At 37.7% G+C, this 14170-nt stretch overlaps 1 protein-coding gene across 1 annotated transcript; it reads right to left on the bottom strand.

Annotated features, from left to right (window-relative positions):
* Positions 1-1285: 1285 nt before the first annotated feature.
* On the bottom strand, positions 1286-12673 carry LOC137195874 (organic cation/carnitine transporter 2-like). Its single transcript, XM_067608554.1, has 10 exons — positions 12182-12673; positions 11590-11693; positions 10336-10490; positions 10042-10213; positions 9410-9536; positions 6385-6482; positions 4990-5204; positions 4626-4808; positions 3544-3679; positions 1286-2547 (listed from the first exon to the last, which is right to left on the bottom strand). The coding sequence occupies exons 1-10, from the start codon at positions 12578-12580 to the stop codon at positions 2463-2465; spliced, it is 1674 nt and encodes a 557-aa protein (XP_067464655.1). The 5' UTR covers positions 12581-12673; the 3' UTR covers positions 1286-2462.
* Positions 12674-14170: the final 1497 nt, after the last annotated feature.

Genomic DNA, 14170 nt, shown 5'->3' on the forward strand with positions numbered 1-14170 from the left:
AGTACATCGCTTCTCAGCCTTTTGAGTCCTCTGATATCAAGTAAAGTATCAGTTTGTATCAGCTTATTATCTGATATGTCCTCTATAAAGAGACAACAGATGGACGGCACCAATCAGCATTAAACGTGCTTCAGTTGGCAAACTGTGCTTCTGCCCATTCAAAAAGTTTTTGCATCCCTGCCCTGTTGAACACCTGTGACTGTATTTTGAATTCCTCTTAAGGGAAATGCACACCAGCAGCATATTATGCCCGTCCTAACACCTCTGCTTATTATTTTTTATGTAAGCCCTCAGTGGTGGTGTCATGGTGTGATACATTGCGATACTGTCCTGTCACCCAGCAAACACTTTTGGCCCTCAAGACAGCTTCAATGGCTGAAGAAAGGTAAAGAATAGAGAGGAAGACCTTAAGAAGGTATACGGGCTGCACAAAGTCAAGGCAAGGATAAAAAAAATCTCCAAACCCTCATTCACATGGAGTTAATTAGGTGCTACAGAGTATATCATACAGGGACAGAGTTTGTGTTTCTATTCTACACTTGGACAAACCGTTTCTTCCATTTCTTACCCTTCAGGTTTATCAAATCTGTCTGCTGCAATGGAAATGCTGGGTAAATTTGGTATCACTACTGGTACAACCCTGATGTTTGCCTATATGGCAAAGCTTTACCCAGCAGTGCTCAGGAGCACAGGGACAAGCACTACTGTTTCCGGAGTTGGAAGCTGCATTGCACCTTTTTTGTCACAGCTGAGTGAGTAAACTGGTCTTGAATAATAATTATTACCATTTGTTTGACCTGGACTTCTTTTGGTAGATATGCAAATTTGAGTGAATAAACAACCTTCACTATATACTGGCATACCCACAAGTTGACATCTAATTTCACCTTTATGTAGTTTGGATTTTCTGTTGGATTCATGTACTTTACTGTAAATGCATATGTTCGCAGGATCCAGTCTTCTTTGACTACTTTGGGAACTCTGGCTGTTGTGTCTCTGCCACTCTCTTCCTACCAGAGAGTTTTGGACGACCTCTTCCTCAAACTATTCAACAGATGCATCAAAGAGAAAGGTGGGTCTTATTATCTTATCTTATTCTAACTTTAGAATGATCAAAATGATTAATGTGTTTAAAGCGTTTACTGTATGTGTTGATTTGAAAACTTCCAACTCCTAGTGGTAGTTGCAAAAAACACAGGTATTAAATGCATCCTGATACCACCCCTTTGCCCTTCACCAACATTAATGAATTGGTGCATATCATGACGATTTAACTTTTCTTTACTCACAAATGAATTTATACTACAGTAATTTATAGTATAGTAGCAGTATAGTGTCCATGTATCACTAGAAGAGAACACTCTCTATGTGACTATGTGACACATTACTTACATTAATTAGTTATTAATAAATATTGTTATTAAGTATCATTACTATTGTTATATCAGAATTTGTATCAGATTTTTTTAATCAGTACTGGTGAATTCTATTACATTATGACCTCTATCTAAAAAGTGAAATTAAATGATTAAAGCTTGATTAATACATACACTATGTACTTGAACACACCGTGTGGACATTTCGGAGTAAATTCTAAAATAGTTTTTCTGTCATAGGGATTGACATACAGTACATTCCTGTAGTGACTAATACAAAACAATACCAATACAGCAGGCCTGTAATAATAAACACTCCCTTTCTTGAAATGTTCATTGCAACATTTCAAATTACGCAATCAGTTATTTATGTATTGACCTAATATGATTGTACTTTGTGAGGCTGTAGTTCATATTTAGAAAGCATTATCTCAAAAGTTGTTCTAATATTTTGCCCTCCTAATCTAAATTAACAGAGGAGCAAAAATACCAGAAATACCTTAGAATAAAGGGTAAGCTAACAAAACAACACGATGAAAAATGGTGTATAACCATTAAAAATGTAGATTTTTTTTTAAATTATATATTCTATTCAAGTTTCACAAAGGCATTGTTAACAAAATGACTGTTAGGATTGGAGGACTACTTTTCTGGTCACTCCATGCATCTTGAATCACAAAGATGTATAAAAATATTCACAAGAAACTGTTCATATGTAACAGTACATGTAGCTACTGGTTCTGATTAATCTGGTATCAAAATATTAGAAATGTAGTTTTATGAATACATATATACTGTTAATTTTTCAAAAAATTACACTTTTAAAACAGTGAACAGCATTATTAATGCTAACAATTGGTACACTCTTCATTTTACAGTATTTTGTTGCTGACACAGAGGAACCATAACTCGAACTTGAATTGATGTTTTAAAGCTCCACATTCCATAATTTCAAAATCCCTTTATAAAATAATCATCATTTTAGTTACTGTAGTCCTGACAAATGTCAATTTAGCAGAAATGAGCACAGAGACTTGATGTTTGTCCAGTTCTTCGCTTCAGACAGATAAAAGTGCTGTTCCTTGTTCAAAGTACAGCTGGGGACTTCCTTTCAGCAACCTTTTCTTCTTCTGTGGTTTGGGTGAGTGTATAAGGTGTCTTCCTGCAACATCTAGAGGAAAGAAAAACATTGACACAATTACAGAAATGATTCAAGGAGTTCGCTATTGAAACCTGTTCTTAACCTTGTTGTACGTGAACTAGGTGGTCACCTAGAGAGTCACTGCAACCAGAATAGGATGGAGGGCATCTTAAAAATATATATATCTTTTAAATATCTACAGTATCTAAGTGGTGCCCATGACACTCATTGGAATTAACAAACATGCATCCTTAAGTAACTACAATAGTGTTGAAGTTACAGCAGGTATATGTGTTGCAATATACTTTATATGTTGAGTTAGATCTTTATATTTGAGCCATTTACTGCATGTGGGTTTATTTTAGTGTGTTGTACATGTTCTTATCGTGCCAGTCTGCTTTGCACAGGGCATTAAAGCAGTCAGAAATGCTGCATGGGTGAAAGCCAAAGTGCAGATCTGCGGCAGGCAGATGAGTCTTGAGCTGAGTGTTTGGACTCTGAAGTCTGAAGTTACTTATTGAGCAGGTAAGTAACCTCTGATCCTTTTAGGGTCAATTGAAGTAGACTGTAAAACAGTCAAAGGGCAGATGTATTTCTGCAACATAAGTTAATAATTTAAAATCTGGCACTTCTTCTTCTTTGTCCTAATTAAGTCTTTGCATTTGTTTTGTCCTGCACAATGTGTATAACATAATGTGGGATTTTATCACAAGACTAAAGCTAAGGCAAAAACTAATTGCGAAAAACTACCACGAACTATATCAAATATAAACCAAGACTTTGAATAAATAAAACATAATAAAACTGTCTTGTTTACATGTAAAACAAACTAAAAACTAACTAAAAAAAAATCAAGATCATAATAACTAATGCCAGTAGAAAATAATTGAGAACTAACTCAAACCTAAGTTAAAATCAACAAAAAAACTGAAACTTGTTGAAAGAAATAGCCTGATGAAAAATCCATCCAAATCTATAATAACCCAAGTTTCTAGGAAATGTCATGACAGGGAAGCGTAGTCTTACCCGGGGAAAGGCTGCATGTGAGTGATGGTGTCAGGCAGAGGCATTCCATAGCTCTCGGGCAGCAGGAGACTCAGCAACCCTGACAGAACTGTAAGACTTCCCATGAGGATGTAAGGCAGTGAAATGGAATAGCTTCCTGTGGCAACACATCAAAGGAAGAGACAGTGAGAAACAACCTTGGCAAGAATGGTACCGTATAGCAGTTAAAAACAAGACAAAAGGTGGTGGAGAGACTTTTAAAGAAGTTGGTTGATGTGGCTGCTTCCGTAGTTTAAGTTTAGTCCACTAAATCTAAATTAACTTTTTACATTTTAACACAAGGATTTGGGATTTTCAGAGCTGTTCTATCTACTTTTTGTTTTATTTCTGTAGAAGCACCAGCCTCTTGTTTCTAATGGTGTTTGGGTAAGTAAATTGGAAAGCAAGTACAAAGAAGTATGTTATATAAGTACAAACAATTTAGATTTTTTTTTGCAGCATTGATGATATTTTACTATTATTTACAGAAAAAAAGAAAACCTTCAACAGCACATTTTGGTGGCACATGGGCTTATTGTTTATCCCTGCTGCCTGAAAAAAAACATCCTGGCTTTAAGCCCGACCCAGCTGGTGGGGGTTTCTCTGAGATTTTATGTTCTCCTTGTGTGTGCAGTCCGAAGACAAAGCAGGTTAGGCGAACTGGAGAGGATAAACTGCCCATAAGTGTGACTGCAAGTGTGAATGTGTGTCCAAGTGTGCATTAGCCGCTCTCCTCTCTTCTCTCTCCCTGAAAAGGATAAGTGGTTTAAATGATAGATGGAAGGACATTTTCCTAACTGAAGTTATTTCATGTAGTATGTTGAGAAAGTCAAAATATGCCAAGGGTAGTGGCATGATGCTTTGCAGCAATAACTTCAAGAAAATTAGGTTTATGTCCAGAAAGTCCAAGAGAAAAGTGGTGAATGTTTCAGTCCTCTCATCTTGTACAAACAGGAAAATCAAGATAGAGAAGTTTGAGTATATGTAATGTGAATGAAGTTCAGCAGAACTGGGACATGAACTCACTGACATGAACTTTAGACAAAAGATAAGAGCATCCTTACTTAAGTAAATGAAGTATGGGGCAATGATGCTGCCTATTCTGGAGGCCATGGAGCAGGCACCCACAGCCGTATTCCTCAGTACAGTTGGGTAGAGTTCTGCTGTGTAGGCGTACACGATGGCAAAGGCCGTCGTCACTGCAAACTTCCCCATCATCTCGAGTGTTATGGCCAGAGAAATCAGGTCTAGAGGGAACATGGCATTAAATTGTTAGAGATTGCATGTGAGCAGTTGGTTAAATAAGATGAATATACAAACTGCTTCAGTGTCTGTATCCCTTATATAAAAGTTCAAATGAGCAAATGGCAGAAATCAATGCCACATGAATCCGGGGTTAAAAAAAAGTTGCTTATTCAAGTTTCATACTTGCTGGTATGAGCTGAATTAGGAGTAGAAACAATCCTCCCATGAAGAGAGTTGAGAAGAGAGTCAGTCGCCTGGAACACCAGCGAAACATTAGCCAGGACAAAGTGTAGGCTGGCATCTCTACCAGAGCCGACAGGAAACAGTTGAAGTATGCATTACCATAAAGGTTTGCTGTGTTCAGCGAAAGAGCAAAGTAGGCGATGGTCAAGATGTTCCTGTTGGGAAAATTGTTTAGCATAAATAACAGACTACAATGTGCTTATTTTCCTGTGTTGCTCAGTGGCATGACGCTGCAGTGTTGTCAGTGTGTGTTTGTGACCACACCTGTTGTTTTATTAGTGTTTCCTGTCCAGGTTCAAAAATATGAGCGTGTGAAGTGTTGTACCTTACTGATAGAAATCTAAATCTGGTGATTTTGTCAGTTCTTAAGAAATTTATCAGCATATGCTTCCTGACCATGTGGACAGAAAGGAGACATTTTACAAACAAATTTGTAAAAGAAAAAAAACTCACAGTTAAGTAAAGTGACAAGTTCAAAACAGGGAATAGTGCAGTATGAACTTTGGTGCTTTGAGAGTTTTTGGTGGGGAAAACCATTCTCTGCAGTAGCAGTTTTTGTCTCTGATACATCAATATTCAATCACAAACAATTAGGACATTAACAAATATCTTGGGGATACTTTTTTTAAAAACAGTTGCAGAGAATATAAGGAGACTATAAAAAGTGATATCTGTGTGCAGAAGAAGAGCCTTGTATAATTAATAATGAAAAAGTTATTGTCAGAAGAAGCAGAAATGTCAATATGAGAAGGATTTATAAGGCATTTAATTGTACTAAGTGAATCAAAACTTTGCTGCGGTGTCAGGCATTGGAGGAGAAAAATATTTGGCTTTGGCATCCTTGATTTTTTTTGACTGCATAAAGTTAATTAGTCCTTCAGCTGTAGCAAAATAACATGCAATTTAAAGCTTATCCACCTGCTATGATTGCAGCTCACAACTTCCATGTCTATATGACTACATGCAACTGTTTCTAAATCATGGATGTTTTTGGGAAGAAACTCAAACAAAAATCAAGCTGCATCTGTTTTCAGACTCGGGCATACTGTGCAGTTACATAAAACCTGATTTTGATCTTGGTTGCAGGCTTCACAGCACCCGACAGGTCATTATTTGTTGTTAGTGAAATGAACTGACATGTGGTCGAGGTGATGCATGAAGAGGCTGAAACTGTGTGTCCATGTTATGTGTGTGTGTGTGTGTGTGTGTGTGTGTGTGCGTAAAAAGCGTTACAGCACGTGTGTATGTCTGCATGTGTGTGCTTAGGTGTGTGTATTTGTGAGTGCGGGGTCACAGTACTGAATGTGGAGGTCAGATGGGACAGCAGGAACTCACCAGACCAGCCACAGCGTGATGGAGATCCAACGAATGTTCCTTGAACGAAGCAGGTCACAGATGTTGTGAGTCTTCTTCCTGTCAGATTGAAGTTCTTTCTGTGGGGGCAGCAGAGCACGTGGAACAACAAACACTTAACAGGCAGAGCCACCAGTCTAGAACTAATTTCATTAGAGAGAAGCTTGTGAACAAATGTGCACGTGTTCACATGTAGGTATGGTCCCCACCAGGACACCAGAACACAAGGATCAGGATTAATGGAGGTAAAAGTTCAATGTGAAAGTTAACATGCTTGTAACAATAATTATTATTTTGTTTACATTGTATACTATTAATTTATTTATCAGGCCTGCACTATTAGCAGTGCTGCTATATTATATTTGTGAGATATTCATGCATGAATGTTACCCTGCACAACTTATAAGAAGCCTTTCATTCTTTCATTCATTTACTGTTGTATACAGAAAAAACAACACAAATGCAGCCTATGGCAGTATAATATGTTGCCAAAAATTGAATAAAACTACCAACCACACCATTAACCATGACATTATGGACAGGTTATTTGGTGCTTGTGATACTAGCATGAATTGTATACCACAGTAAGTCATGAAAGCAGAAAGCGTTTATCATTCAAAGTGATCCTGATTTAACACCCAAAGTCTCTTTCTAACCAATGCAGAGGGTCCTTTGTCTGTTTCCAAGGTGGAAAGATGAATGCAGGACAATGTGCATCTGTGTCAACGGCGAGGGTTCAGGTAATGAATGTGGCAGATTTATTTCCAGAAGAGAATTCACAGGTCAAAGGTTATAGAGGTAAGGAATGTACAGAAAGATAGATGTATTCAGCTCCCTTTAAGGAAGATCAACGCCTAGTTGCTCAATATATAGCTGATCATTTTGACAGATAACTCACTATAAAAAACAAAAGATCTTGATTTTCAGCAGTATGGAGATTGATAAGTCTCATGAGTGGATTTTTGCAATTTTTTCTTGGATTGTCCAGTGCCTGATTTTTCTTTCTCAATAACTACACACACAATATACAAGCAAATAATCACAAAATGTTAAGTTAACTATGATGCATTTAAAAAAACATAAAAATAAAATACACAGAAATGCAACTGCTGTTAAAAGAAATAAGAGATTAGTGTTAAATACAGTTGATCCTATCATTAGATACAGAGAGACAAGCCCATTTCTCAAAGATTATTTCAGGAAACCAAAATAGAGAAGAAAACTATTGATTGCAAGAGAAAAACTGCAGTCAGCAATTGGTGGTCTTGGCAAACAGATTAAAACACAAATCACAAACTTGCCAGTGATTTTAGACTCAGATTTAACTTTCAATTCTCATTTTAACAAGGTCATTAAAACATCCTTTTTTCATCTCAGAAATATTGCCAAAGTCAGACCCTTTTTAACTCAGAGAGATGCTGAAATGCTCATTCACCCTTTTATTACCAGCCATTTAGACTATTGTAATTCCCTTTTTAATGGATTACCTAAAAAGTCTATGAGAAAACTACAGCTAGTTCAGAATGCTGCAGGATGGATTACATTTCCCTACTGTTAAAGACATTACACTGGCTACCTGTATCTTTCAGAATTGAATTTAAAGTTCTTTTACTTTTCTATAAAGCTTTAAATAACCTTTCTCCTCCCTACATCAGAGATTTTCTTTCATTTTATTTTCCAGCCAGATCATTAAGGTCCTCCTCCGCTTTTCCAGTGAGGCTGCCTTCTGGATATTAGAATGACATGAAGCTCTCTCTGTACTTTTAAAAGGAAATTAACAAGCTATTTGTTAATCTGGCTTTTTTCATTGATTTTTATGTATTTTTAATCCCTGGTGTTTATAAATGTTATTTATTGTTGTCTATTTGCTTTTTCTTTTTTTTTCTTTTGCTTTTGCTTTTTTCTATGTTGTTTTAATCCTGCTCTGTGAAGCACTTTGGGCTGCATGTTTGTGTGAAAGGTGCTATATAAATAAAGTTGAGTTTAGTGTTGGCACTCAAGTTGTTCCATCACAGAGGATGCATCTTAGCAAAGTCTCTTGTGCTACCACCCAGTTTAGTGTCCACTCATGTAAATGACTGTAAATGATTACATCACACTGTGCAAGGAACCCTAAAAAGTTAATCTACTGTACAAAAAAACAGCATCAGCAGAGAAACAGGTATGTTCTGTTTAACGGCTTGGGTATAAGGCTATAGGGTAACAGAGGTATTGTGTATTCAGGAGTCATTCCCACTAGCAAATGAGTGAACAATAAATACTATATTTTCTAATATAGTATTTGTAGTAGTAGTTGTAGTATAGTAATAAAAGTATAAGTAATGTAAAGGACTCAACTCACTTTCTTCAGCACTTTCTTCTGTACTGGCAACACTACATTACCCAGAATCTGTCATTAAAACTTTTTTTGCACATTTCAAATAGATGCATGTATAGATTTGGGTCAGTAATCTCATGACTGTCGGGCTCTTGACTGATGTGGATCTTTTGAGCTGTTTTGAAATGCCTGATGAAGTTTGCATGACCGAAAAGTAGCTATTTAACATTGTCATTCTGTCATTCTGTAAGTGCTGACGGTGTGCAGGAGTCGATTTTGTGTTTTTCATTTGAGCTTTGTCAGTAAACCCACAATGATTCTCATAGAGCATGAGAGCTTTAAGGTCTGGACAGCCAAAAATCATCAAGCAGATGCTGTTGAGCCCAGTTTAAAGAGTCGGCATAGTAACTTTAAAGCTAATGTAAATTTAAAAGAAATACTGGTAAAGAGATGCACATCTGCCTTCCCAAAAGTGTGTTAAAAGAACTACATGTGAGAGATCGTGACTGGAAGCTATCTGAACAGAAACCTCCAACCTCCTTCCTTACCTCCCCCTTCAAGTTTGACATCCTATGTTTTATCTTACATTAATATTATTAATATTGTACACCTACATCTGGTTACCACAGCGGTCAGGAAAGTGTCCATAAGCCAGGATTTCAGTGAGAAAGACATATAGAAGAAGCTCACCTGCAAAGGACTAAAGATGACCTGTGGAGGCTCAATTTTGTTCCTCTTCGCAGCATTTCTCACTATGGCCTCAGCCTCTGCTACTCTTCCCTGAGAGAGTAGCCACCGAGGGGACTCTGGTACGTACCTGCCTCATTACACGTCAGAGTGGGCAGAGAGAGAGAGACAGATGTTCAATCCTCTGCAACAGGAAAACATACTGCATAGCAAAGTACTATTGAAGCTTTTCTTCTTTATTTTGATTATCGGCATGGGTTAATGCTAAATTGAGTGGCTCCATAAAGGTAAAACCTACTCAATATTAGCTGCAAAGCTTTCATGAAGTCTTTATAGAGTGATACTGTTGTGGTTATTCAACTGGCAATGCATATTTATTTGAAATATGTTGCTAACTTTGTGCAAAACAATATACCTTGATTGTTTTTTTGCAGGAATGATGCTGATTAATCAACAGGAAGAAAAAAACTGTAAAATGGGACAGGCGTGTGAGAAGAGATGGGAATGATCAACACACTAGAACACTCAGGTTCCCTCCCTGTCAGCATTACAGAAAATAATAATCAGTTGACAACAAAGACAACAAAATAAATGCAAACACAGACACACACACAAAGAAACACACACCTACCTACCACCAGAGAGGCGCATAGAGGAAGCCAGGCAGGGTCAGGCCTAGGAGGAGCATCCTCCAGTCTCTGATGAAGAAAGCAAACAGCGGCAGCAGCATGTAGCCCATACCAAAGAACAGACTCACACCTGCAGTGGAGTAAACTATCCGCACACGTGGGCCTAATATCTCAGTTCCTAAGAAGAAGAAATAAAGAGTGCTTCACAATACACAGTCGTAAGCTCTCAGTCATTTGCATCATCATGAACAAGTTAGCCACTAAATGCATTTTAGACAACATAAAGGAGATTAAAAGTACCTAACACAAATGCAGCCACATAGTTGGAGATTTGTCCCACCCCGACGACAAAGAACACAGCGCAGAACACAGGCCAGGATGGAGAAAAGACCTGGATGAATGTGGATACTGTTTGGACTGCCATGGTAACAAACAACACTATTTTCCTCCCATACCTAAAAAAGATATAAAGCACAGATAAGTGACTGAGTTAACTTGCTGTATACAGTAGAAAGAAATGTCATTCAAATGAGTGTTAAATTGTGGCTACATGAGCAGAATACATTATTTTGCATTGTATGAAAGGGGTCGCTTGTACCGATGAACCCACAAAGAAATGGTCACTCATTTCTGTGGCTCTGTTGCACTTTTAGCCACTTTTCACTTGTTGTTTTGATTTTAGGGCACATTTACTGTCTGGTTCACTCTCACCGCTCTCAGTTACTCTGTCCACCGGCAAATGGCAGACAAAGAGAGAGAGGCTAAACTGACTCCAATCAGATGACAGTGTAGCTCTGCGTCTGCTTGATGTGTAAGTAGGTAATTACTAGCACATTAGCTATATATGATATGATAATGTGTTAAGCATGCTTGTCTGTCAGCCTATTTTGGAGGTTTTTGCCACAAAGTATTAATTAGTGCGGACTTTAAAACAATTTTGCTACATTTTGGGCAGAGCTGAGCGTGCCTTGAGATGTGAGCACACCTCACAACATGAGTGCAGTCCAAGAAATCTTTGAACATTTTACACGGCTGCTTGAATTTTAACTAACACATCACATATTGCGTCTCTCCTTCACAGTCTAACCAAGTGTGTGAAAATGTTCTTCTGTTTTCACATTTACTTTGACTTCTACTAAAAACATACAAAGGAAAAAATCTTGATGCAAAGCCTTTTTCAGCCATCTACATTCCTGCTGTACGGCTGAAGTGCTGTCTCGTGCACTGACCTGAGTTTCATGAAAATCTATAGACAAATCAATTAAGGGGTTAAGTAATTGAAAGATCTGGTGATTAGTTAGTGATCTGGTGACCGGCAGTGTGAAAGACTTGCTGAGATCTCAAAGAGGACATGGTGTTGAGGGTTAAAGAGGACATACTGAATTTGTCTTGGCACTTGTACAGATTAGCAAACCACATGAATGGACTTTGTTGGCTTTTCATTGGATTATTGTTAACATTTGGTTAAACGTATAACACAGTGTGTAGCAGAAAACTAAAAGGGAAGTGTGACATCTATTTTGAAACAGCTAAAGTTCATCTTTTGTCCGTAACCTGTCAGAGAGCTGTCCCGAGATAAAAGAGCCAGTGAGAACTCCAAAAAAGAAGAGAGAGGAGGTCAACGGGTTCTTCCACCTGTCATCACACACAAGGTCCCACTGCAAAAAAACACACACATGCAGTATGAATGAAAACCTTACAACAGATATATGGTTTAAAAGGAGTAGAACATTACCTACAAGTTATATTTATTTTCTTGTATTAATTATTGTGACAATGTATCATACGTCAATTTTAAATATTAATTTCAGTCTCATCTAAATCAATTAAATAAAATGTAAAAATCAGAAAGAAATTCATGATGGGGCTATAACTCAGCAAATACATATTCAGTAAAGTAAACATTTTGCAGAGCCAGGCTCTTTATGTGTGTGCATATGAAAGAGAAAAGAGAGATAGAGAGCAAGTGCACATTTATTTTGACAAAAAATGTCCCATACGCCCTTATTATGTAGCCTAGGCCTAAGTGAAGTGACTTTATGTTCAAGCATACTTCCTGTAGCAGGTAACACCTGTCAAAAGCTTCCCTCACAACTGACGCAACTGCAGTATCCTCTAAATTTTAGAATAGCTCAGGTACACAAACCTCAGACACAATAGTAGAAATGTAGACGCTTCGATCATACTCCCACCCGTCCAAGCAGCCTTCTTTTGGCACATTAGACAGATTAACATCAACACCTGGCAGCAAGCCTCTCTCCGAGAAACTCTGTATATCAACAAGTTTGTATCTGTGGCACTTGCTGGGCAGCAAATCGCCGCTATGATTGTCCTCCTCCAGCGGGATGCTGTTGTTCCTCCATGCGGCGGTGAGGTTGACGTGCGCGGGGACGACGCACCAGTGGGGCGGCGTGTCGGCGAGGAATACGATGGACAGGCCGGTGAAACCGTTGGGGACGGTGCTCAGACACAAGAGGAAAAACACCTGCTGCTGGAAACTTCCCCATTCCCCGAGGAAGGCGGTTGCGGCTTCATAATCGGTCATGTTTGTGGTTGCTGCGCTCCGGGCTCACAGTAGGGCAGAGTTAACAAGAAGGACGGATGTAGGACTTTGGAGAAATCATTTCTAAAGCAGCAGTTTTGTGTCAGCCAGTTAACCATCCCACCCACCACCCGCTGTATTAGTTTGGCTGCGGTTTCCTACATTAACCACTCTTTAAAGGCACAATCCGTTGTCAAAATAAACCCAAACACAGGATTAAAACCCATCAGTCCCACAATGATTAACTGGTGTTTTATTACAGTTTACCTTGTAATAAAATGTGTCATAAAGATTTGTTTGCAAATAGTCATGCCTAAATGTTCAATTTTGAGCACTTTAGAAACAAAATACTAAATTTCCATGTAAATCAAAGTATTATATTATTATTATATATATTATACAATGTCATAATATATAGATTGTGTAAATAAATTACTTAATCAATCAAAAATACTGGACTTATTTACATTGACTCCATGTAAATTTATCACTCACTCAGTTTCAGCAATTAGGAACTCTTGAGGTAAATAAATATACAATATTCTAATTTTTTTTTTTTAAAAAAACAACCAAATTAGGCTAAATAAGTGTGATTAGACATTTATTGAGCCTTCCCTTACTATAATTCTATAATTATTCTTAATAATTATTATTATTAATTCTTAAAATATATTTGCCCCATCTTCATCTCATCAGCAGTTTCACAACAAATAAAACAACATTATTACCCATATACTTCATACACAATACATAATCACAGTATCTGCTTTGTTATCTCTTTACAACAAATATAAATGTAGAAGCAACATTTGAGGTCCCCCAGATTTTCGCCTCCACCACAGGACTCCAATTAAGAACAAGCCTATGTCAAAACCTGGTACATGGCTGGACCCTGTATGCAACACTAGAGGGCTTTTCCTTTGGAAATGGATACAGGAAGTGGTGACATTCAGCCAACCAATCACTCACTCACTGATCAATCAGTTAGTCAGCCAGTCAGTCAGTGAATCAGTCTGGGACATGTCTGTTTATTGGGCTGGCCCTGCTGTTGTGGTCCAGCCAAAAATATATAAAAGTTTGAAGCTGGTTGAATCACCTCCTATATCTCAGATCTTTTGTCTACCATCAGTCATACAAAATTAAACCAATGAGTGCCTGTTTTTAGGCTACTGGAGATGCAAGAAAATTTGTTTTCATCTAGACATCAAAACAATATCAAAGTATCTAAACAGAATTTACTTATTTATCTTAGCACAAAGACTGAAAACTCTGTCCAAAAACTATAAAACTCACTATTTGACACTTTATATTTAATTTGTTTAATCCATACAAAAACTGAAGGGTAGAAACAACAATTTGTCGTTTTATGGGGCTTATTGGTGAGACTATTTCTTGACTCTAAGCAGTTCCCAGGCAACCAGAGGAGACTTCAGGAAGTTACTGCTTCCAGCCAAGAAACAGAGTGCTTAACCCCCCATAAAAAGGCATATTGACATTTTTACACCTTAGTTTTTTACAAATTAAACAAGCGAGATATAACATATTAACAGCAGTGGCTAACCGGGCTACTGACTGTAGCCATATATTTAACAG

Source organism: Thunnus thynnus, chromosome 13 (assembly GCF_963924715.1).
Source record: "Thunnus thynnus chromosome 13, fThuThy2.1, whole genome shotgun sequence".
In the NCBI taxonomy this organism is placed as follows: Eukaryota; Metazoa; Chordata; class Actinopteri; order Scombriformes; family Scombridae; genus Thunnus; species Thunnus thynnus.